Source organism: Cyprinodon variegatus, unplaced genomic scaffold (assembly GCF_000732505.1).
Source record: "Cyprinodon variegatus isolate N-32 unplaced genomic scaffold, C_variegatus-1.0 Scaffold159, whole genome shotgun sequence".
In the NCBI taxonomy this organism is placed as follows: domain Eukaryota; kingdom Metazoa; phylum Chordata; class Actinopteri; order Cyprinodontiformes; family Cyprinodontidae; genus Cyprinodon; species Cyprinodon variegatus.
Window position 1 is genome coordinate 838,129 of NW_015150612.1, and position 25,291 is coordinate 863,419.

The following is a 25,291-nucleotide window of genomic DNA, read 5'->3' on the forward strand; positions in this document are numbered from 1 at the left end:
CAGAGAAAGTCAGGCAAAGACGAAGCCCTTCCTTGAAAATATGTTCCGCCTGTCGCCTCTGGAGGTTAACGGAAAATCACTCGGGAGTAGAAGCATCGTCACTGACAAAGAGCTCAGAAAGCAGGAAAGAAAAAGAAATCAGTCACCTTAGGTGTCGAGAGTCTGTTCAGAATATTTGATCATTTGCATGTTTATTTGATGAGCATCTCCCCCTACGCGTCTCTGATTGGATTCACAAATGCTCCTGGAGCTTCAACGTGGAAGTCAACTTCAGATCACGAGCGTCGTTATTGCTAATCAAGTTAATTAGCGCAGGTGCTGTGGGAGACGGCTTGACATCAGCGAGGGACTGACGGTCCACTTCCAGGCGGCCTGCGGGCTGTCGTGGCACAGAGACTGTGGAGAGGAATGTGGGGCAGTCTGGTTGCCTGCATATGGACTGTCAAACCACACACTGCAATTCTAATTTCTACACTGCATTACAAATATATCTATGCAGAGTAAAACCACACACGGTGCTGCATCGTGTGAAGTCAGAGATTTCAGCTGCAAGTGGTCTGGAGGGATTTCTCTGCCAGCTGTGCGCATCTAGAGACATTTTTATTCTTCTTTTTTTGCGGAACGGTCTCAGGTTAGTCAAGCTGAAGGAAATCTTTCTGTGAGGATCAAATTCGTTCCAATGATTCTCAGTTGGACTTATTTCTTGAACTTTACCTTTAACAGATTTTTCTATGTCTGCTGAAGAAAACCTAACACCCACAGCATAATACTGTTGTAGAACCTCTCATTCTCTTTCTTTCATCAAAGCTTTTCTTCTTGCTTCTTGTGCAAAATGGTCAGACTTGCAGATTCTCGCAGCTGAGCTTCGAATCTCTGCTGATCCTTCAAAGTTACTGTGGACATCCTGATTGAGCAGGCATATATTAGCTGCACAGAGTATAAATGCTGCAGACGGTGTGACGGGCTGTGCGTATTTTGAATGTGCATCAGGCATAACCCAACCTTAACCCTTTATAGGGCTCCCAGTGATCAAAGTTTCAAGCCAATAGTGTTATTGGAATCCAGGACAAGCCCTTATCTATGTAACGTTCAAAAAAGTATGGATATTTTAATGGCAAAAATGAATGTCAATGTAATATCAAGAAACGCCAACTTGTCCAAACATATTAATAATAATAAAAAACAAACGTGCTTCTATAGAAAATTCATGAAAAACCCTATGCGAGACTCTGCTGATATTGAAACTGACATTTTTTAAGTTTATAAACCTAAATATAATCGTTAACTAGGCTAATAAACTTTTTAACTTTTCAATGAAATCTTTACCTTTTTTCTTGACATGTTAACTTTTTCCCAACTTAATTTACAGTAGGAAATATATATTTCAAAAGCTCATCTAATTGGTCAAATACCAAAAAAAGATGGATACCCAGGTAGCAGTATCTTTGCTGAATGGCTGGATATAGATCTTGTGCTTCTAGACCTCACTCAGGGACGGGAGGGACTCCATTTATTAGGGGTACGCAAGTGATCAAAAATGCAATGTTTTTTTTTTAACCTTTATTCAACCAGGAAAAAAACCCAGTAAGATTAAAAACCTCTTTTTCAAGGGAGTCCTGACCAAAAGGCAGCAAAGTTACATAATAAATAGAGATACATTAAATTAAATGACAGGTATATAAAAAACATATCAAGTCAAAGAATAACAGATAATAGAGGCTGCTTCAAATTCTTTCACTTTCAACTTAAAAGCATTCAACTGCGTAGCTAAAGGCTTTCTTTCCTAGTACTGTGCCGGCAAAAGGAATAAGTGATCGTTGGCTCTCAGAGCATGAGAAGCCTTGCTAACTTGCCCTATAAAGGGTAAATGTCGATGTGGTGTTGATAAACAAGTGAGTAAACGTACTTCCTAATAGTGTTAGTGGTGTTATTCTAATAGCTTTAGATTTCAGCACGGTTGGGACTTTCTAAGAAGCTGTGTCGATCGCCACCATCTGGCTTTCCGGTAGTTCTATCTTCCTGCCAGCAGATGGCACAGCATCTGTTAATGTCAGCTCATCGCGCCCTCTGCTGGGGTTTTATTAAGACTCAAAAAGGGCCTAAATAAACACCATCAGGATGGAACTTTGGGGTATATTGCCTCATTTTATTATAATCAATTGGATTATTTTTGTATGGGCTTATATAGCCTTTATATGTGCCTGTAAAGTGATAAAATGAGAAAAGATTGGCTGTTGAGTCTTTAATAGGCACCGTATATATATTTTTTTCCTCATTTTTTCTTTTTAGCTCCTTTCTCACACCCCGGCTTCATAACCGCCAGGAACGCCAACAAATACCCTTTGAATATTTCCTTTGTGTGCATCGTTTTGAGGGGCCTTCAAAATCCCCTTTTTTGATAAAAAGAACTCGTGTTTGACGAACGTTTTTTTTCCCCCAATGCTGACAGACACGTGTCGCGATGCTCCTCTTCCCGCCCCTTCACGCTGTTTATGCTTGTCTCCATTTTGAAGAGTTGCACATTTCCAGCTGTAAAAGCACAAAGAGCCTCCGATTTACCTCCTGCTTGTGATAAGTGTTCAGTGGTTGGCAGACACTGCCTGCGGGTATGCCTTTTATTATATGCAAATACAGTCTTTTTCCCCCCCACCTCCTATTCTCTCCACTAATATGATACATAAATGTTTTAATACGAGGGAAGCAAAGGGAGTCGGATCAAAGCAGGTCACGTGAAGACCGGAGGGGGGGCCCCTCATTGGGGTCCCCGTGCTCCAGTTGTAGGTGACTCTTCTCTGCCAGTTGGCTGCTGCAAAGCGTCACCTGGATTACACCGACTCATTGCCCTGCATAACACAGGGAACCATTTGGAATTGCACACACACCCGAGGGAGGGGTAGAAAAGTCCAATTAACATATGCATGAGCTGAGTGGAGATGGAAGGAAGCGCTCGCCAAAATAAATCTCCCGGCGTTTTCCCCAACATGTTACGGTGGGGTTAACTGGGTACGCCTGCTTCCTGCCAGGCGCCTGCCCAGGAGAGCGGAGGGACTGTTGAGCCTTCATATGAATCTACAGACGAGTTGTTTAACTTTAGAAATTGCACAGAGGAGCCACTTAAGTTTGCAGGTAACTCTTGAAAAAACGGGCTGCAGCTGTTCTTCAGGCAGGACAACAGAGAAAGGAGTCCAATCAGAATTCGTGCCTTTCTTCTGGGGTAGTGACACCAGGGCCCGACCTGCAGTAATCCTCACCGAGTGCTGAAGTGAGGCCACGGCATTAAAATACCAGACTAATTAAAACAGAAAGTTGCAGGAGAGGATCAGGGCTGAGGTGATGCTCAGAATGTAAAGTATACTCTGGTAGAAATGGCATAGAGCCCAATCCTTCATTAGTGAAAAATGTATCCCTGTTTCCCTGCAGACGTCCTGCTGGGCAGATACAGATGTTTCCATTTAACTGTCAGGATGGTTTTCACATATAGAGATCACTTCTTCTTTGTTTTTGAAGAAAAAAAAAAGAAATCATGTAGTTTGGGCGAGAACCAGGGAATGAAGGAGAGTTGTTGCAGGCTGTCGTTTCAAAGACTTTGGCTGCATCCAACGAGAACAAAAAGACATCTTCAGGTTTAAGCCTCAACGCATTTCTAGACTTTGAGAGATTTTTTTTTTTTACCTCTTCATTTTCTCCAGTTGTTTTTTTTTTTTGTCCCCAGAGGTTGAAGATGATTAAAAAAAGATTTAGAAAATAAAGACAGCCTTTTGTAAAATGTTCCAGAGTGAGAAACAAAGAGAGCGGAAGACAAAGGCGTTATCTGCGGCTGCAGTTCTGCTTTACCACCAACCCGTCCTTGGGAAGTGGACCGGCAGACTTTCTTTGTGAAGGCCAAGGTTGCACGGTTAAGCCTGGATCACAAGCTTCAGGCTGTTGCACAGACACAAACACACACACAGACGAGTCTGTGCGATCTTTGAAATGGGATCAGGGGGAATCAATTGTCTCAGAAGCAGAACCAAATTAAGCAGAGCTGAGCTGCTTTCATATTTACGTGGCACCTCCAAGCTGTGGTGAGACAGAAGCTTGGTGTCCAAACACCCAAATCAATGGTGGGTTTTCACTAACTTTTCTGCATCGTTCACTTCTGCACCCTGAACAGACTTTGCTTGAGAAGAAGAAAATCTCTCATATCTCCCCTCCCTTTTCTCTTATGTTATCTACACCTCAGCTCGGTCTCACTTGTGATCCAGATGAATGGTTTCTCATGATTGGTCCTAAGATGTTCATCTGATATCGATGATTATCTCAAATCCCATTGGTTCCTCATCACCTCCTGTCGCCTTAATCAGAGTCAAACGAGCTAATTGTCTGTGTTATCAGTTGATAATTTAGCAGATAAATGAATCATGAGGCTCTGAGCATGTGAAGTTGGCCCCCCCTCTGACGCCATCTAATGTTATAATGGTCACAATAATGATGGAGCAATGGGTGGCGCCATTAAAGCGGCCTGTTTCCATGACAGCGCCGTCATCCTTCAACCCAAATCTAAAACCAAAGTTAGAGTTGAGAGGAAATGGGCTTATCTTTATGATTTAACTGTGAAGCATCTAGTTTTGTAATTACCAACAGATCTTCTAATTAACTTTAAATGTTTGACAAGCAGGGGACTGGAAAGCGTATTTATATAGCACCATTGTTTAAACTTAAAACTCTCCTTCATAGAGTCACATAGGAGAAGTCTCTTTATTTAATCAAAGTTTATGAAAGAATTATGAAGAGTTTTTAGATTTTCGTGAGGAAATTGCTTAAAACATTTAGGAAAATACCACAAATATATACTAAGAGGTTCTTAAAAGAAATGCCACTGTTTGTAGAAAAGTAGTATAGCTTATTTAAGAAGTAATTTTTTGATAGTTTTTTTTGTTGGAAGGTGAGCTTCTGTTGCTCTAGCTGCTTTTTGCTTCCTCTGAGATTGACTACATGTACGGTTAGGAAGGGTTAGGGCTGCTCTATCAAGCCTGGACTCAAGGCTACTCCAGACATTTTGAATTGAGAAAGGTTTCTAGATACTTAACGTCTTCAAACTTAGAAAGCAAAGTCCAGTGGTTTGGTTTTAACTTTTTGAAAAGACCCAATACTGGTCTATGCCTCTGAAATTGGAAAGAATAGGCATAGACCAGTATCGGGTAGTGACTGAGAATCTTCACCACTGTCAATATCGGTCTACGAATCTGACCCACATGCAGAGGACAAGGGAAAACTTTAACAGGTTTATTGAAGGAGTAATACAGGTGTTGGGTCTTGAACTCAGTGAGCTGATAACCCGGAACTGGAAGTGAGAAGGAAAGTTCAGTGGTCAGTTCAGGGACCGCGGGATTCTAGGAAGCACTTAGATATGTAAGTATGGCACTCATGTTTGAGGGAGTCCTGGTTAGTCCTTGAATCCAGTCTGTGTGGTAAAACCAGTGAATAGTGCACATGTTGGAGGGCGGACAGGTAGACAAACGTTGGACCCGGAGGAGTAATGGAACGGACTGTCACTCGGATTTCTGATGGGTACTTGAACGGAACATGTGGAGATTTTCCCCTGCTCAGTGTTAACTCGTTTTTTTTTCCTTCCAGAGGGGAGAAGGTTCAGGAATGTAGTATGCAGAAAAGCTTCCTGCCGAGGAGCAAAACACAAAAGACTCGTTAGACTCAGAGAAACAAAGCTAGGTTAGACTCAGCCAAACTCAGCTTGGCTAGAGTATCCAAAACTGGCCAACAATCTGGCTTCGAGGTAGTGACAGTCCAGTGCTCAAATACTCCTCCAGATAATGATCCAATAAGCCGCAGGTGTGCAGGTGTGCAGGGAGGGGCAGCAAAGACAGGGCACCTCCTGCTGTTGGAAAATGGAGACACACAAACAGGCCTCACAAACTGGATTCCTAACAACCACCATATTTTACGACTAAAGCAGTGCTATGCTGGCATATTACTGGCATACAGAGCCTGAAAGTATTGTACCTCAATGTTGGTTGTTTGAAGATAATTTGATTAATCCAATGATCAAATATTCTACACTTTTTTTCCACCAATACCCTTGAACTTCCATAGATGAATTACGTCAGTTTATCACTTGTTCTTAGATTTCCCCTCATTATTGATAAACTAGAAATTGGCCATTCTAGAAATTATTTCTGTATATCTAACATTAGACAGTATCTGATTTTGGAAGCTCAAAAGAGTTAACCAAGGAGCTTTGCTCTGAAAATGGCAACCATCGATGTGTTTTTTAACCAACGGCAAGGAGAGGCTTTGTTGCTATGGTTGTAGGTACTCCGCTTGGTTGGGAGGTCTAATTGTCCAGAGACCAGCTGGGCAAATGTCCTTCCTCTCTGTTGGCCTGGTCCAAAGTGGTGGAGGTCTTTGTGTTTAATCTTCCGCCCTGTGGAAACGTCTCCACTCACTGATCAGATAATTGTCCAAAAAGCCTTAGGAAAGAACCCCTATTTAAAGATGATATATCATTGGCTCCTCCATGACCTTAAATGTAGAACCGCCTACCTGAAGCGCACCATCAATCCATGTGCACAGTTTTAATGAATGCTGTCGAACCCCCGTTTAGTGCACACACACATTTTCATGGAGTCTAAAAGCTGTCTAACTAAAGAGTTGATCGAGGCAGCAGGAGGATGTGATCAAAGCATTTTCTTTTTTATTTCCTGAGCTGTTTTCAGCTTCCTGATCGAGTTCTGGTCTACCAGCCTACACCCATCTGCCACCGCTGAGAATCATAGACACCAGATCCAGCCTTCAGTTTAATGAAGTCTTGCTGGAGTTTTTGCTTGAGCAGGAGAGACTAGAGCAGACACTTTTCTCTGATGTTCACGCTTCATATCTGCTTCTACCTGGGAGCTCTCTTTGTTCTTGTATTATTGAGCAGTTTAGGCTTTCTTTTTTCTCTCTCTTCCGTTCTCCATGTTTTGCCTGTCTTGGTTGAAACTGTCTCATCCCTTCTCCCTCCTCGGTGTCAGTTCAGCTAGCTTTGGCTCAAACGGCGGCTCTCACTGAGATGCAAATGGCCGCCTTTGAAGGGACTCAGCAGGAGCGTCAATTAATCCGGCCATTTGCGCGGCCTAAAGAAAATTGCTGTGCAACTATTGTTAGCTGTCTGTTTCATCTGTATTGTGCTGTAGGCCATGTTTATATCCGCTGTCCTCGTGCCAGGGGATTCGCTGGACACTTCAAAGATTCAGCATGAGGGTGGCACAAAAGCAGGGAAATGACATAGGAAGCAGATTCCATTACTTCTACCCAATCCCTTATTAACACTCAATAACTCCATGAAGCTAAACTCTAACCTGCCCTTCTAATACCTCCTCCACTGACCTTTCTCCAACCTCCTCTTTGTCCCACTCCGTTTGTAGCCATCTAACTCTGCTCTCTGTTTCTTGGCCCACCCACCTTCAGATCTCAACTCACCAAGCCCCTGCTTGATGAAGACATGCGAACACGGGGCGGTGTGCGTCGTCAAGAACAACGAGCCGGTCTGCGAGTGCACCGAGGCCTGCCCCCAGATCTCCGACCCGGTGTGCGGATCCGATGGCCAAACCTATAGCAGCCCCTGTGAGATGCGGGCGATGGGTTGCACTCTGCAGAAGCAAATCCGCATCCAGCACAAAGGACCATGCGGTGAGTCACTGCGACAACAAATCATTAACATTTACAGGTGAAATGTCACATCTGGACTGATGTTGTATCACTTTCTATCCAGACTCCAGCTAAAACAATTCTTCATGTTTTAATTCGTTTTTTTATTACTTTTGGTGCGTTGAATACAGTGTGTGGGTGGAGTTTAACTTCTTTGCGTGTATATGCGAATGTGGGTTTCTTCCCTGTTGTTGATATTGTTGCCATGGCAACCCGGCACCAAAGGCTGATAAATGACAGACGCTGAGAGAGTGTGACATTTTCTGTTACACACAATTTCCAAAAAAAGTGAGCATGTAGTCTGTGAAAGTTTTTTCTGACTTATTTTATTTCCAGTACATCAAAAAAATAACTGTGCTGCAGGAACAATCTTTACAAACAGATTTGTTTTAGAGTTAGAATTACGTCTGAGTTTTTTCCCAAATAAATCCAGTAATGGTACAGCAAACATCTCACTCCCCAGAAGACCAGTATTATTACGACACAATGAAGCCTTATTTATAAAGCACTTTAAAAACAACGCTGTTTCTAAAGTGCTCTACACATAAAGCCAATAAAACAAATTTATGATTAGCAGATCTAACTTAAATACCACAACAGTTTTTCATTGTTTTGAAGGACAAAATAAAAAAAAGAATTAAATATTTAAATTGATCAAATAAAAGAGTAAAAGAAGATGAATAGGAAGCAACATCTGGCGGCCCAGTTTGAGGGAGTGGCAGGCTAGTGGTTAGGGCATAGAGCGTGTAATCCTGAGGTTTTGAGTTTGAGCCCCACTCCCACAGACTGCCACTCTGGGTCCCAGAGCAGTGGCGGTTCTAGACCAAATGTTCCAGGAGGACGGGGGGCACCGTGTTTCCATGGGGGCACAGAAAAGCATGAAGCAAAAACACAGGGCAAGGGATTCAAATATATTAAGAGAACTGCATGAAGTTAAATTTCCATTCAATTAGGTTTAATTCAAATAATATGTCTTCCAAATGAAAATATTTATTTTTGGCTTGAAAATGTTCATTTGGATTATCGTTAAAAAGCAAAATGAAAATCCCTTGGCAACTTTAGCTATATAGATATGTAAAAGACATATAGCTCTTATTTGGAACATTAGGTAAATATACAGTATATGCATAATTTAGGAATTTTATATATTTTTAAACTTAAAGTTAAAATTACTGTTTTCCATAAAAATCAGAATTAGAACTCAAGAAAATGTATCATTTCAGCCGAAAAAATTACAGTATCTTTTTTTATTTGTTTAGAAAAAAAACATTTAGCAGATGAAAACTGGGACCCTATCTTAATACCACTGAAGCTTTCACCTTATTGTTTTTAAATAATTAGCAAAAACAGATTTTTTTAAAGAAAAAAATGAAATAGATCCAAAGGACCTATCAGTAACCATGTCTGTTCTGCAAATATCACCATTAGAAATTCTTTTAGTATTATGTCTTCGGAACAGGGGCCATAACAGGGACCAGGACATTATCTACAAGGGCACTGGCCCCTGTTGGCCCCTGTCTAGAACCGCCAATGTCCGTGAACAAAGACCCTTAACCTCCTGCTCCCCGGGCGTCATACAATGACAGCCCGCTGATCCCCAATGGGATGGGTCAATTCAAAGAGTTAACATTGTTGCTCTGTACTTGTGACAGTGTAATAAAATAAAAAAAAATGTCCAGTAAAATGCCGAGTAGAAAAATGTCTTTTAAGAGAGGACTTAAAAACAGCAAGTGTTCAATTTGCAGTAAGATGAAAAGCGATCACAGGAGGGGACCCAGGATTCCCTACGACCTGCCTCCAGCCTTGTTAAGTCTAAATCAAGAACAGCTGCGGTGCTAATTACTCTGAAACCAATTTATCTTCTAACTATGTCTTCTTAGGTTGAAAGAAAAAAGCTTTAATTTAAAAGTTAAACTTTTCTAACAATTTCATTGAACTACTGCATTAAAATGTTAACTAATTTTGGCCTTTTTTTTTTAGACAACTTTACCACTAGTTCCAATAAATGTGGCCTACTAAACGTTCTACTCTGTTACCAAGCTAGCTTGGTTAGCATGTGCTTCTAGATACTACTAGCATTAGATGCTAACTGCATAGAATGTCTTCTTAGTTGATATGTTTATCAACAGAGCCTGACAATAATGAGAGTGAGGTTTTAAAAGATAGGACAATAAATCGCTGCCATAGCTACACCGTTGTAGCTATGGCAGCCATGTTGGATTTTAATGGTCAGGATTGTAAAGCAGTCTTCCATTTCAATAAAGGTTTTTGTGTTTTTTATTAATAGCTGAATAGAAAAAAGAGAAAAAACTGGGTTGGTTTTTGATTTAAATGAAGTTAGTTAAATCAACGTTAAATTTCCTGTAAGATGAGATTCAGTAGATTGTTTTCTTTGATTCAACAAGGATGACATATAATTACTGTATACATCAAGGATATTTTTTATTTTCATTAACTCATTCATTTCAAATCTTTGTAAAGAAAATTCAAACAAATCTAACCCAACATAACAAAAAACAGGCAGCAAAGAAAAAGGGTTTAACCAAGCGTAATAAATGAATGAGTCCCACTTCTGGGAAAACATGACTCATTTTTCAGAGAATATATTGACCCTAACTGAGAAACTTGAATTAAAACAACATATCTGCTTTACGATTCAACAATGAAGTAAAAAAAAAAAAAGAAAACAGGAGAACAGGAGCTGCCGTGAAAAAAAAAAAAATTATTTACAGACCTGGTTAGAACAGGTACAATACTCCAACATGACCTTGTTGATATTATTTTCTCAAACTGTATGAATCATAACCTAAAAGGTAGGGAAAATGGATTTTAGACAACCCATTTTTCTAACAACACATCTGTTAGGTTGTAAATATTAATTCGCAGTCATTAACAGTAAACAAAAAAATAGTTTTATGCTTGTATGAATCCCTGGTGCCAATTTCACAACCAACAAAGTCCAAACAATACTTTAAAACACAGAGGAACACCCTGATCACTGGTCCGTGGCTTTTCATCTATTCCACAGTGCTCTGCTTCAGCTCCTGTATACCATTACCCAGACTCCAATTTGCCTGTTTCGACCTTTAAGTGAGGATGCACTTTGCTGCCAACCAAGTGTGGAGCCTACTTGTCTGTAATTGGCTACATGAGTCACTTGGCTTTGTCTTGTGGTGTTGAAGTATCAGCTAGTCATTAGTACACCAGCAACAGCGGAGCTTCAAGTGTTAAAAATATCTTCTTAACCACCATGCAGGCACGCAGCCATATGGGCAGATTTTTACAGCCTGCTAAACCCACTTAGTGAATACTCTTGATGACTTAATGCCATATTGAGAGCCATGGGCTCGGATGATGTAGTATTTTCTTCCGTATACAGTCAAGCCATTTTATTTTCTCACACACGTACAGTACAAAGCAAAGCAGCAGTCATTATCTCTATTACCCAAATCTCCCATCTACCTCCCAGACTCACATTTTCAGCACTGTGTTTATTTTATGCATGTTTTTTAGACCATAATACCTACAATTAGCAGGGCTCTGCTGTTCTGAACAGTAACTGTAGCAGAAAAACCAATATCTAAATTTCTTTCTTGTCTCAATCATGCAAACATTCTTCAGTCCTGAGCTTCCCTGTGCAAACTAATCTAAGTAGCAGTCTGAGTTTTTCCTGGGCCTTGCAGATGACAGAGCTGGCTGTTATGGAAGCCCTCTGTGGATTTCAAGCATCGGATCCGTCATCTTCCCACCCCGGGTCTCTTTAGATGGAAAAACAGCATGTACGCCAGTGAGAAATGGACCAAAACGTTGTCTGGTTGGTGTAAAGGCGAGTTGAGTCCATTTGGCAGGTAGCGCCTCAGGTGGATCCCTCCGTCACGCCTCCCTTTGTGGCAACGGATGGTCTTTATTTAGAATCAGACGCAGCGGATGGTTCCTGGCTCCCACAGGAGCGTGCCTTCCATCCGCTCTGGGGTGCCATAAAAATGCCGAGGCACCGGCTTGTGCTTGGCAAGCCCGGCCCAGGAATGATGGGGATGATAATGTAGGTTATGTCTGAGCTGTTTGCACAGCTTTGCTGGGCTCCATTCGGTGCCATAACAGCCCACTGACTTAAGCTTTTATCTCAGCCAATTATACCGGACGCTTCCAATCAGTAATACACTTTTTATGGAGCAGAAGGGTGTTGCAGCAGATGGTGTTAAGCATTTAAGGAATGTTTTTTTTTCTCTGCTCATATTCAGCGTTGTATGGTCCACACATGGTGCCATTTTATTAACGTTGGTTCATTTCCAAAAAAACCATAAAAGATATCAAACTAGTTTTTCTTCTGGTAAAGAGTTTCATGAAAAAAAGAGTTTTTTTGTCTCTCTGTAAGAAAGAAAATCTAATGTTTTTCCACATTGCGTGAAATAATTCAACCCTTTTATATCTTGTAATTGTGATGCTTATCGCTTAGAGGTTATTGAATTCTGTGTCTCAGAAAATTTAAATATTATATCATCTGAAATAAAAAGATTTATTGAATGTAAGGCTTCTAAAATGAAAATTAATTTCCATAATCTAAATACTTGCTTAGGACACTTTTTGCATTAGTTTCTGTATCCATGCGGCGTGTGGTGGTTCTAGCCCAGATTTACCGGGGGGACATGGTGGGACCAGGGCACCAAACAAAAGAAACAAGTCAAAAGTTTGTTGTATGATATATTATGTGAACCAAAAGATTTGCAGCTCTGGAAACCTCAGACCTAGCAGAGAAAAACTGTGATCCTATTTAAATATGGTAAAGGTAAAAGACTTGAATAATGAATAAAATACAACTTTTATCATTTATTACAATTATAGATCATAGATGTATTTTTTATTATATGACTGTGACACCATCCAGGAGAGAAATATCAGCTGAGCTGTTGCCATCAACAACCTTTAGTTATAGATGATGGAGTTTTGCTGGTTTATAGTGTGTGGTCCTGTTTCTCTCCTAGTCAAAGCTATGGTTTCATTTTCTACTGTGATTATTTTGATGAGATCTCTTTCATCCCTTTGATATGTAAATTGTCTCAGAGCTTGTCTGCTGAAATGTTTCTTCCTCAGACCAAGCCACCTGTGACGATGGTTTATATACATGTTTTATGAAATAGAAAGTTTTTATCAATCACTGTTTCTACTATTTGTTTGTTGTTTGCCTACTTCTTAGTCCTTGAACCCCCAGTAGATGGCCGCTCACATAGAGCCTGGTTCTGCTACAGGTTTCTTCCTGTTAAAAGGGAGTTTTTCCTCTCCACTGTCACTGCATGCATGCTTGGTGTGAGGAATTGCTGAAGAGTTAACAACAGAATGCTTGTGAATATCTCCTGTCACCACATGCTCATCCTGGATGAGCGAAAATACAAGAAGACGATTTAGGGTTTAAGTTCTGAAACCTTGATTTCACCATTAAATCAAAACTTTACTTTTATCTGAAGTAACGACTGACCTTTAACTAAATCTTGTCCTCGTTTGCCCAGGTTAGATGCTACTGATGTTTTCAATATTTGCTTGAGAGAAGCATTGAGACAGGGGTTGCCCATCTATAATGCCCGTGGTGCAATGACTCCATTCTCAGTCCACTCTGTTTAAAGCAGCTACTGCCATCCCTGTTACTGGTTCATCTTTTCCCATAAGTTTTTTCTTCTACTCAATTTTCACGAGGTCTCATTGAGGCACGATTTTACTAATCGAAGTTTTACTAATCAAACTTTTTCTGTAAATCTAATATTATATACATTAATTTGGATCTTTTTTTATAAACAGCAGTTTTCATGCCTGTTGCCTGTGTTAGTTGTTTAACCAGTATTGGTTTTTCATAAATCTTAAATCTAAAACTAAATTTAACTGAATGTAAATCAAATTTTCTTTTGCATTTGAGGTGATCTACTGTAATTAGAAATTGCATTTTTTAGGAGCGCCTCTGCTGCCTCCTAACTGAGTCACACCCTTGGTAGTGAGACATTTTGCTACCAAGCATTTGGACTAAAATCTTTGGTCGCTTTATGATACGGTAGGGGTGGCCTATCTGCCAGAGTGGCGGTGCAGAGGTAGCCCATCTCCCTCATTGTTTCATGTTAAATGTTTAATTTTTTTTAATTGAAATTAGGAACTAAGGAATCTTTCTTATATCAGGCAGCCGTAAATCACAATATATTACTAAATACATTTTTTCCCACACCCCTATCAGTCAGTGCCACAAAAAGGCAGGCGCATGGCTTGGTGGTATGTTTGTATTTCCTATCAACAAACCAAATTGCGTATAAAGTTTGAGCTGTCGTATTTCTGCCTCTGAGACTCCTGAGTCTGATCTCAGGAGCTGTTAATGTTGGGGGTTTGTGTTTGGCTTCCCATAGGCTCTCATGGGCCCTGCTGTAATTTCATTTCCTTCCCCGCGGCGTGGAAAAATAGTGGTTATCTATATGGCTCAGGTGCAACCTGATAGCAGTATGAATGACATTTGGTATTATTCGTAGATTCCCTCTCCTGCGTTGGAGCAGTTGGTGTTCTCGCCAGCCGGGCAGGAAAAAAGTTCATTGAGTTAATAGACAAAGCCCCTAAAAAAGCTGCCACTTGCATGACTTGATGCAAACGGATGAAGGCCTAGCCACCTGGATCATTGGACAAAAAGAAAAAAACTTCCTGTTTTCTTTTTTCTTTCTGCTCCCACAGGTGTTGGAAATGATATTCTCAGCTGAGTGAAAAAATGTAGGTCACACCAGGATGAGTGGCTGAATGAGAGAGAGAGTGAAAGGAGGACGGAGGAAGGAGGGATAGATAAATGTTGGGAGGGAAGGAGATGAAGGTGAATAAGATGAGGAGGAGCGAATCAAGCGGGGGGCAGAGTTAATAGTGTACAGCCAGGCAGGCATCGACAGGGGAGTTGTTATCGCCCAGCCGTGCTCACAAGCCTTCAAAACACAAACAACCCTACTTCTTTCTGCTTAATCCTGAGGTAATACCTCTCCCGTACCCCCTCAGCTCCAATTCAGGCCTGTCCCCACTAAGAATATCAGCAGAATGCTGTAAAGCTGCGGGCTCTTTTCCCCCCCTGCCTCCTCAGTGAGTCAATCCCTCATCCTTTCAAGGGCACTTTTTATACCAACCTGCCCCTATTCCTCACTCTGGCATCTAAAGGCAAACCACAGCAGAGGCTTAGCTCTACAATGCAGGGGATTAAATGTTGAATCTTTTTAGGAAAGTAAAAACAACAAAAAAAGTTATGATTGTTTGGGAAAAGAGGCTTATTCAAGGGTTTTGTTAAGATATTTTTAAAAAGGGGATTCATGTAAAACCATTGAAAAACAACTCCGATCTTAAAATCAACACAGCCGTCTAAGTAAATAAGCAAAACTCAGAGTGGCTGCGCAATGATATATTTGCTTGAAACAAAGATTTTCACATTACTTTGATATTATATTGGACAGCTGAACCACCCAGAAACCCTGAACACTGCCTCTGAACTCCACTCATCACCTGCTCTATAGAAGACCATCGTTTTTGTTGGTAGTCTTTTATCTTTAATATAAATGTATCTTTAGGAATATAAAACTTAGAGGCAGTCTGCACACCACATCTCCTCCTACTTGTCTGCAGCACAGATAGCATCCCATCTCCACAGAGGTGAGTGCCAGTGCTCGCTGTGCCGGCTCCAGTATTTGGCCAATGAAAGCGTGCTTAATACTCAGCCCATCTTTATGTAACTAAGGCATATCCAAATCTTTCAGCCAGTAACTGTCCAGAGGCTTACATTGGCTGGAAAATACAGGTTACCTTGTTTGATTGCCCATTCTCTCTGATTTACATTCAGACTGTTGCACAAATTGAAAATAAGTCCATAAATCTGCAGTATATATTTATTATACTCTGGTTTGCAGCTTGTAAAAATGTGTGCATTGTCTTTGGTGGGTTTTGCATTAGTGGAGGAGAGCCCCTCCTTTTAGAACGAGTGATGGTTTTGCTAATCAAACTTTTTCCCTAAATCTAAAATAATTGTACATTAATTCTGTCTTTTTTATGCAAGTATTGACATTTCCTATATCTTGAATCTAAAACTAAATTTAACAAATCAATTGGTAAATCAATTACCAATCGATTGTTGTTGTTTTTTTTGGCATTTAATATCATCATAATTGAACTTTTTTGATATCACATTGGAGATATTTTCTTCGGCATTTAACCCATCCTTTTGCGGAGCAGTGGGCTGCCATTGTGGAGCGCCCAGGGAGCAGTGTGGGGTTAAGGGTCGTTTGCTCAGGAACCTAGAGTGGCAGTCTGTGGGAGTGGGGATAGAACTCCAAGCTCTATGCTCTAACTGCTTGGCCGCCGCTTCACTTGAGGGGATCCAATTAAGAAATTCAGCCTTGGTAGTGAGCAATTTTGCTACCAAGCATTAGGACAAAAACCCTTGGATGCTTCCTACTCCTTATGATGCCGTCTGAGTGGCCTAATGTTGCAACCCTGACTTTATCACAGTTCAAAAACAGGTAGAGAGTTTTCTTCCTGGAACCAAAAAAGTGATGAGAAAGACTTCAGAATGAGAGAATGAGAGAGCAAAAAATGGACTTCTTAACTCTATCTGTAATGACGACAATTCCCCATGTTCTTCTGGCTTTGAACTGCACCTCACCTTTTTTTTTTCCTGTCAGAGACACATTTGTCTGGAGTATCAGGCAGCACGGAGAGCCAGGCACCAGAGGAAGGAGCTGATAAAAAAAAAAAAAGAGCGAGAGGCTGCTATCAGGACACAGAGCCTGATAAAGGACAACACTCACCTTCCTGATTTATAGCTGCGACGACCTCAGAAGAGCCACGGCCAAAGCAAGCCTATTTTACAGAAGCGTATATTTTAGGTTTATTTATTTTGGGGACAGAAAGCTCCAACAGAAAGGTTTTTTAAACACAATGTCTCTAAAACACTTGTAAGGGTGAGACAGGAAGGTATTTATATCTGTTCTGAGAACTTTCTAGATAATCCCCAGTTTGTCAGATAAATCTACAATTGTTCAAAGAATGGTTGTTAGGTCAATCTTTGTAAGAACTATAAAGAAATATAAATAAATATAAAACTTGAACGTTTTAGATAGAGACAACCAGATTTATTTTAGTTATAAGAGGAAACAATGAGAAACCTCAGTCATTGCTAACAGTTAGCATTTAGCATCGATGACACTTTCACCGAGCAAGTACTCGCGTATGTTTGGGGTAATAAGACATGTAATTAAATTCTTTGTTTCATGTTCTTTTATATTTATAGAGAAAAACCTGCTCCGTTTAATTCAAACTGCATTTTTGCAACTTTAGTTAGCAACCAAGCTACTAGGGCAACGATAGGCCAAACTTTTTTGATCTGGTTTAAACCAGAAAGTAGTGTGAAAGTACATTTACAGTAGCAGCCATTCAAAATGCAATGGAAAAACGATCTAGAAATAAGTAAAAATTTCCAAAGTGTATTTACCCTTAATTTGAGTAGGTAAATTAGATAGCTTGCCAATGGAATGAGCATTTGTACTCTTAGATAATATCAACGTGAACTAAGACAATGTGATTGTGTTTTCTTATCTTAAGTGTAAATTGTCTCGTTCCATTGGCAAAATGTCTTTTTTACCTCCACAATCCAAAACAAATGCACTTATTTTAAGAAACAATGACTAGATTTAGATTTTTTCCAGTGTGGCCCTTCCCGTCAAATGCCAGCCTAATGGCAGACCACTTCCCTGCAACTCCCAGCAAAATCCCCTCCAACGTCCATTCACTGGAGTGACCCATCCATTCTCATCAATTTTCGGGTCGCGAGGGGTGCTGGTGTCTATCTCCAGCTGTTTACGGGCAAGAGGCGGGGTAGACCCTGGACAGGTCACCAGTCCATCACAGGGCAACACTGAGACAAACAGGACAATCAACCATTCACGCACACACCTAAGGAGAATCTAGAGAAGTCAATTGACCTAACAGTCATGTTTTTGGACTGTGGGAGGAAGCCGGAGTACCCGGAGAGAACCAACGCATGCTCAGGGAGAACATGCAAACTCCATGCAGAAAGACCCCAGAACCTTCTTGCATATTGTTTTACTCTGACTCCAGCCTTTCACTGAATTACAGGGTCTGAACAGGAGAAGGCACTTCTCTTTAGATTTTAATGTCCTAAAATCATGACATAAAGAATATTTTGATACAAAGATTGATGTTTAAAAAGGAATTGTAGGTGGTGAGCAAATGACCAGCCAAGGGCCAATCAAGATAGTCAGGAACTTTTGAGTGGCTATTACTATACAGTGTACTAGTTTATCAGTCTGATAGCTGAATGATTAAGCTGGCACAACCATCATCTTTTTTAGAAATATTCTCCAAGCATCTCTTTTAAATTTAGGATGTATTTTTTAAAAGAGTGTGATTAAAAAGAAGCAATATTTTTTTTCCAAATAGACACGTAGTGAGATTACATGCTGGCTTAACTAGAGCCGAGTCCAGGCTTTTAGTCAGAGAAAAGGGAGGATGTCAGCATTAGATGATTAGATGGAGGAAGTGAAAGACTGAAGGAGTTATAAACAGATTAATGACATGGAAGGTTGCAGTGGGCAGCCTCACTTCTCTCAATTAGAGCTAAGTCATCAGTAGTTATTAGGCTGCACAGTAATTGATTGTGATAGGGAGCTAAGCTAATGCAGTCCTTGAGTTGTAATTGGTATCAGAGAGAACGGTGTTTTCACTTCGGTCTGCAACATCTTCTTCCCCCATGGGGCCTGACTGGTTCTGTCCTAATGCTCCCTTACATTGAAAACTCATTTCCTGATACATGAAAGGATCCTGACATATTATAAAGAATACAATAGCTTCCTTCTATTTTGTTTTGAAGAATAATATAGAAGAAATATAACCATTATCTGCTGTTTTCAAAATAGAGTTTGGAAGGGAAATTTACTGAATATTGTCGGGAAGATGATTTCAACTCAACAAACTTGCAAATACAGCTTTGAGAGTGTTACTCTCTCACTCATGTCTGACTTATTTCCCAGTACCTGCAGCTTTGAAGCATCTACAGAAAAACCATTGCTGGCACGACGTTTCCCCACAGGGCTGGTGTAGCCAGGTGATGGGCTGTAGCTGGCTCTCAACAGATACAGCAATTGGCATTCAGGCCAAAGCATTCAATTCTCGTCTCATCAATCCAGAGAATCTTTTTCCTTGGTGCTTTTAGAACGCTGTAAGTGTTACTTGGCAGACTGCAGCCGGGCTCTCATGCGGCTTTTTCACAGGAATGGCTTGAGATTCTGACCAGCCTCCCATAAAGGCTGTATAATGGAGTACTACAGAGAGAGATGTTCTTCCTGAATCCTCCTCTCTCTCTTTTCAAAGTTTATATCTGTTCAGTTATTTAACTTCCTGGAAAAGGATCTTTTGGTGCTTCAAGTAATGGAAGCCATCTATCCATCATTCCTTTAAGCCCTACTTCCCCAGCAGATAATTTGTTAAGCAGAGTTTTTTTTTTTCCAAAAAGCCTTTATGTTTTATTTGATAGGTCTGCTACTTTATCATATCTTATTGGTTCATTAGATCTCATTGAAAAACAATATAGTTGGGAGTAATCTTATCAGTTAGGTGAATTTTTTTAGTCTTTGCATGTTTTGGCATCTTTGTTTACAGTATGGCAAGCTGAAAACAGTCCCTGTGTGTGGAAAAAAATCTGTTCAACCTTCATGCAGCTTCTTTTCTCGCAGTTAAACCACTTATATTAAAGGAATAGTGGAGGATTTTTGCAGATTTCTGAAAAGACCCACCCTCTCCACTTTAAAAAAACAATTGCACAACCTTGTTCACAAGAGTGAACACTTATTAAACGCGGACGAGTTTAAAAGTGCTGTTTAAAAGTCGCTGTTTGCATCGCTGATACAAACTTACTTTCCGAAAATTATTTGCAATTTCTCCACCATGTCAGACTCACGTAGGATGGCCTTTCATAAACATATCACCAGAATGATTGACAGTTAGGAGGACCACTTATTTTTGATGATCCACCCAGAAAAAGAACATCTTCCACTATACCTTTTAATGCCAACCAGTAGCTGTAACCATTTCCTCACCTATAAAGTTAAAGACACATCTACTCCATTTTGAATTGTATGTTCTCCTGGTTTTCTGATTTTAAGGAGTGACTTCAGTGCTTTGGCTACACCCTTGCGAGTCACAGGTCACTATTCTGGTGTTTCTTGACACTCTTGAACAACCTGAAATAATAAAGCAAACATTTGAATGGATGTACAAGTTACAGTAACTGTTAGGGATGCCAGTAAAGGAAGATTTATTCTTAATGTATGCATGTTCTGCACAGAAATGCAATGCACAGACACAACGCCTGCAGCTTTAATACACCCTGTGGTTTTTCTAGTTCGTCCTAGTACTTATGCAGAATCCAGAGGTGTTTGTATGGTACATGCTGCAAGCTTGCAGCGCCACACTGCATGATCATTTAGAGAATACAAATGTAAGTACAAGTACAAAATCTAAATTATTTATTAAATTAAAACATTTATATTAATCTTTTGTTCCCATGTAGCCCCTGATATGTTGACGTTCTCATTCAGCCAATTTATCTGGAAATCAGCTCACAGTTCACACTCAAACTATGTGTATTCTCTCTGATTGCAGCTTGATCTGATCCAAGATGGCCGCTCTCTCACAGAGGTCTATCAGTGTCTATGTCTGCTTGACAAAGAATTTGCTAATCGCAGACTGTATTTTATAGAATCTGTGTTTATGTTGTCATATTTCTGTACAGGTCTGATTATGCCTCACAATGCAGGTTTTATGCATGTGCTGTGCTCCAAATAGGGCGCAGGTCACTGAGGAGGAGATTCAGTGGTGAAATAGAAAAAAAATAACGAGTCAATTTGAGAAGATGAAGGTAAAGAGGCCTTACTGGTTGGAGCAGTAATGAAGCCATTAGGAGTGGGAAAGAATAGCTCTGAATGAAGCTTCCAGCTGAATGGGTGTGTTAGAAAGTAGACAGGTGTGCCTTGGCAGGCAATGTCAAAGCAGCTTTTAATGAGAAAAAACAAGACAATTCTGCAGTTAGGTGGTTTGTTCTCAAGAAAAGCATCAAAGATACTCAGGAAGCTCTAAGTGATCCAGGTGACCACATGGGTCAAACTCGGCAATGAGAAACTGGCTGATAATAAAGTCCAGATGATGAGAAGATGGGTGGCAGGTGTGAAGGAAGCACACCTGCAGTTATCTGGTCATGACAGCAACTCTGACAACCCATTTATTCCTCAAGGGTACACACATGAATATGACTTGTGTTTGTATGTTCACATGGATGTAGCATTAGCGACATTAGCCAAGGTTTGTTTACCATCATTTCCCAGTCTACGTAAAACGTTACACAAGATTTTGCTGCCATGATCTAGATTCATCCAGTAGCTTCACATCTATGGTATACAGACATGAATAGAGAGAAATCTGGACATTCCCATGCTTCAAAGAATTGTTGACCTCTAGTCATCTGAATATCGTACCAAACGAGGAACTGTTTTAAAGGAAGTTCAAAGTTTTCTACCTGATATCTTGGCTGATTTCTTATTAATCTGATGTAATGTTGATGTCACGGTTGGGTGGAGGGCTTTGAGGACCCAAATGCAGAGATCAAGAGGCAGAGTTGAGTCTTGCAGATTTAGTAGGTACAGTAACTGAGGCAGAAATACAAAAATACTGAGAACCAAAATACAGATAAGCAAAGTGTCAGGGAGAACACATGTGGGGAACCAGAGATGAGGAAGCAACAAAACAACAAACCAGCAAATCGCTCCCAGTCGGCAGATTGGGAGCAGGTGTGAGCAAGACCAACTAGCAGGAAGCCAAGGGGAAAGGAAAACAAGGACAAGGGAGCAACAGAGGGTAACTTAAGAACTCAGCACTTGTAGAAATAACTACAAAGACACAGAACACAAAGAAAACTTAAGAATAAACCCAAGCAGAGGGCAGAAACCTGACAATCGCACAGGAACTTCACTATTTCAGCACCATCCAAAAACATCACCTCACTGTTTGGGCTTCATATAGTATTTTAATTTTTAACTCACTTTTATATTTTTTTAATTTTACTCGTCAGCACTTCAGTATCACCTAATATGAAAAACACTTATTAAGCTGATTTATGATCCGGTCCCAAGTTGCTGCTAAAGGGCCTTTTTTATTTTTATTTATTAATTTTTTTTTTGCAGGTTGCACTGTTAGATTTTTACAGATCTGAAATGTCAGCCCGAATCAGCTTATTTCACTAATTACCAAAGAATCGAAAGCAAGCAGTATTTTTCATTACCGAAAGTCCTTAATGACATATTAATATCGCTGCTGATTAGGATTTTTTTTAATATGTACGGAATGAATGTTTGGAAGCTAATGAAAGATAAAATGGCAAAAAAATTGCACTTTCACTTGAGGAATTTTTCAAGGATCATTAAAATCTAAGTAAGGCTTTAGAATTTGCATATTGATAACATAAGTTAGAAAAGAAGTTATGTGCTAATTTCACCGTGGCTGCACACACACACACATAAACTCCAGCATAGTAAGTCCTGACCCTTCTTTTTGTTTTTCTCTCCAGATGAATCTTGCACCAACTGCTCCTTCGGGGCGATCTGTGACGCCCAGAGCGGTCTGTGCGTGTGCCCGTCCGAGTGTGTCGAGTCCCACCAGCCAGTTTGCGGCAGCGACGGCCACACCTACGGCAGCGAGTGTGAGCTGAATGTGCGCTCCTGCAAGGAGCAGATGGAGCTGCGGGTGGTCAGCCAGGGAGAGTGCAGTACGTAACATGAACACTCATGCAGCATGTCAGCAGTCATTTCAGTTCGTCACGCTTTCTGTTTTTGGGTTAGAAACAAACCGTGACTCTTACAGAAAGATTTCTGATCTTTATGTTTTAAGTCCCACTGGATTAAAGCAGGAAATGAAATATAGGATACAAACCTTAAACCCTAAACCAGTTTGATGGGGGATAAAATCTAATTTAAATGACTGAGATGGTCCTTACGGTCTCTCTCATTACAGAAACATGCGGCAGCACCGTCTGCAGCTGGGGTGCCCGGTGTGTGGAGAAGAAGTGCGAGTGCCCGCAGTGCTCAGGCGAGGCCACCTCTCCGGTGTGCGGCAGTAACGGCATCACCTACGACAACGAGTGCGAGCTCCACAGGTCGTCCTGCACGCAGAAGATGAAAATTGATGTGGCGAAGCCCGGCAGCTGCGAGGAAGGTAGGAAATGGACTTTGAAATGCTGTAATTATGTTAACCAATCATCCATTGAAGTGGTGTAATTAACTTTCCCAACTGACCTGTGGTACAGTCGTTTGTGGATTTTTAGAATGCGGAAATAACTCCGGCAGCTCGTCAGGCATCTGATATCAACACAAGTTTCTGTAAAGTCTGGGAAACATGAACTATAGCAGGAGCCTGGGATGTTTACGTTTTATCAACAAACCCCAGATAGATGCTTTATTTAAAGGCTGCAGTTGCCACATTAGCTTGTACGTTTTTTACCCACATACAGAATCATATTGAGAACCTGTGAATTTTAACGTTATATTTATAAAATGCAAACAAGAGTCTTGAAGCGGGGAACTGCAGCAGATCAGTAACTTTCTGGTCGGTCTGAGGGGAGAAAGCAGACTGATCAGGAACAAGTTGGTTGATGACATCTGATGACTGATTTGATGTACTTGAGAGATGAAGGAGAGGTTAACCATTTACAGGGCAAGTTGCCAATTTTGTCATTTAACCAATTAGATGAGCCCTTGATTTATATTACCTACTATAAATTAAGTTAAAAAAAAGTTAACAAGTCAAGAAAAAAGGTAAAAAGCTAATTGAAAAGTTTAAAAGTTAATAAGCCTAATTAACAATTATATATAGGTTTATAAACCAAAAAAATTGTAAGTGTTTTTCATGAATTTCTTTGTTATTTTTCTTAATATATTTGGGCAAGTTGGTGTTTGTTGTTATTACATTGACATTCATTTTTGCCATCAAAATATATGTACTTATTGAAAGTTACAAAGGTAATAAGGTCTTCTATTGAATTCCAATAACACTATTGGCTTGAAATATTGATTTTCAAAGTATTTCTCTGAGTGCCCTATAAAGGGTTAACTCAGTGGGCTTTGCAGGCTGTGCCCCAAAGGTCCAGTAGAATGTGAATGAGATCCGAGAGCGTTGGTACTTGGAAGAGATGTCGCACTGGAAAGCAGATAGGCAGGTGATGAAGACTGAGAACTGCTGCAAACGGGTAAAGAGATAAAGAGATTCACTGGTTGTCTGGAACAATAACAGAGTCCACATTATTAAAGATTCACAAAAAGACCCATTTGAACAAGAAAGATATTCCTGGTTTAGGTCTTTGGCTGGAATACTGTCGGGGTAACCATCCAGCGTAGAGAGATGATCCTTTGCCTCCTTATATACACGCTAGTCATCTTGATTGAGATGTATTCTCCGCAAAGATCCTCTCTGTGACAGGAAGCTCACTCACACCAGAAAAACAGCCAAACCCCAGAGACCCTAACAGCAGTTATTGGTCTGTCCCCCTGTTCTAAACAATCGCTGGTTTACTCAGAATGGTTACACAAACAGTGATAAAATACACTTCAGTACTTCAGAGTACAATTCTGTGCTGTGATGTTTATATTTCATTTAAAGGTTAAAAAATGCAGCAATAAGACATTTTTGCCTGTAAAATACCAGGATATCCTAATCCTCTGAGGATCTGGAAGTCATAGCAAGTAGATTTACAAAAACAATAATCTGGCATTGCTTGAGTGAAGGAGGCAATATCTACAGTATAAAGTCAATGAGTTGATGCAGTCAGCTTGTCTAACTTAGGTTGAACATTTTTAACCAATCTTAATGTTTGATCTGATTGAATTGTCTAACTAAAGTGCCTTGAGATGACATGTTTTGGGAATTGGAGCTACATAAATAAACTGAATTCAGGTAAATTAAAAATTGACCCGTCAGAATTCTGCTAACTAAGTAAAACTTCCCTTTAAACATTGTCTTTATGCCAGAAGGTGCATCAAAGTAAATTTAGTTTGTTGATGTTATGACAAAGATAATAATTGATAATGTTATAATGCAGATTTTTCTGTACAGTAATCCGCTAATTGCTGAACTGAGCCGATGAAGAAGAAAGTGTTCAATTTTGATTATTGAGGAGTGATTGGTGCACCACAAAAATGGAGCAAATTGACCTGCTAAACTGTTCATATGAATAAAACAATGCATTGTGGACGGTCGGTTAAAGGACTGGTAGGACTCTACATAGGGGACCATTTAGACCAAACAAGGCTTCTAAACTTACCTTGTAAACAAAACTAATTATTGCAAGATTTCGGAATTCACAAACTCCTGAAAATACATCTGCAGCTGATGCGTTTTCCTCGATACAGAAAGGTTTCCAAATGAATTGCTGTGACAAGTATGACATAAATACGTTAACCAGAGGCAAAAAGCTGAAGCAGAACAAACATGGCAGTTTTAGCTGGAATGGTCTCTATTTCATTTTGAAAAGATGAGGAAAAGAATGTTGGACTTC

The 25,291-nt window shown here is 40.2% G+C and overlaps 1 protein-coding gene across 1 annotated transcript in view; it reads left to right on the forward strand.

Moving 5' to 3' along the window:
- The window catches only part of agrn (agrin), a 187,808-nt gene that overhangs the window by 65,458 nt on the left and 97,059 nt on the right, over positions 1-25,291 (forward strand). The window contains exons 6-8 of the mRNA XM_015377825.1: positions 7,447-7,668; positions 22,313-22,510; positions 22,756-22,956. Coding sequence (XP_015233311.1) covers positions 7,447-7,668; positions 22,313-22,510; positions 22,756-22,956 — 621 coding nt within the window. The remainder of the gene's footprint in view (positions 1-7,446; positions 7,669-22,312; positions 22,511-22,755; positions 22,957-25,291) is intronic.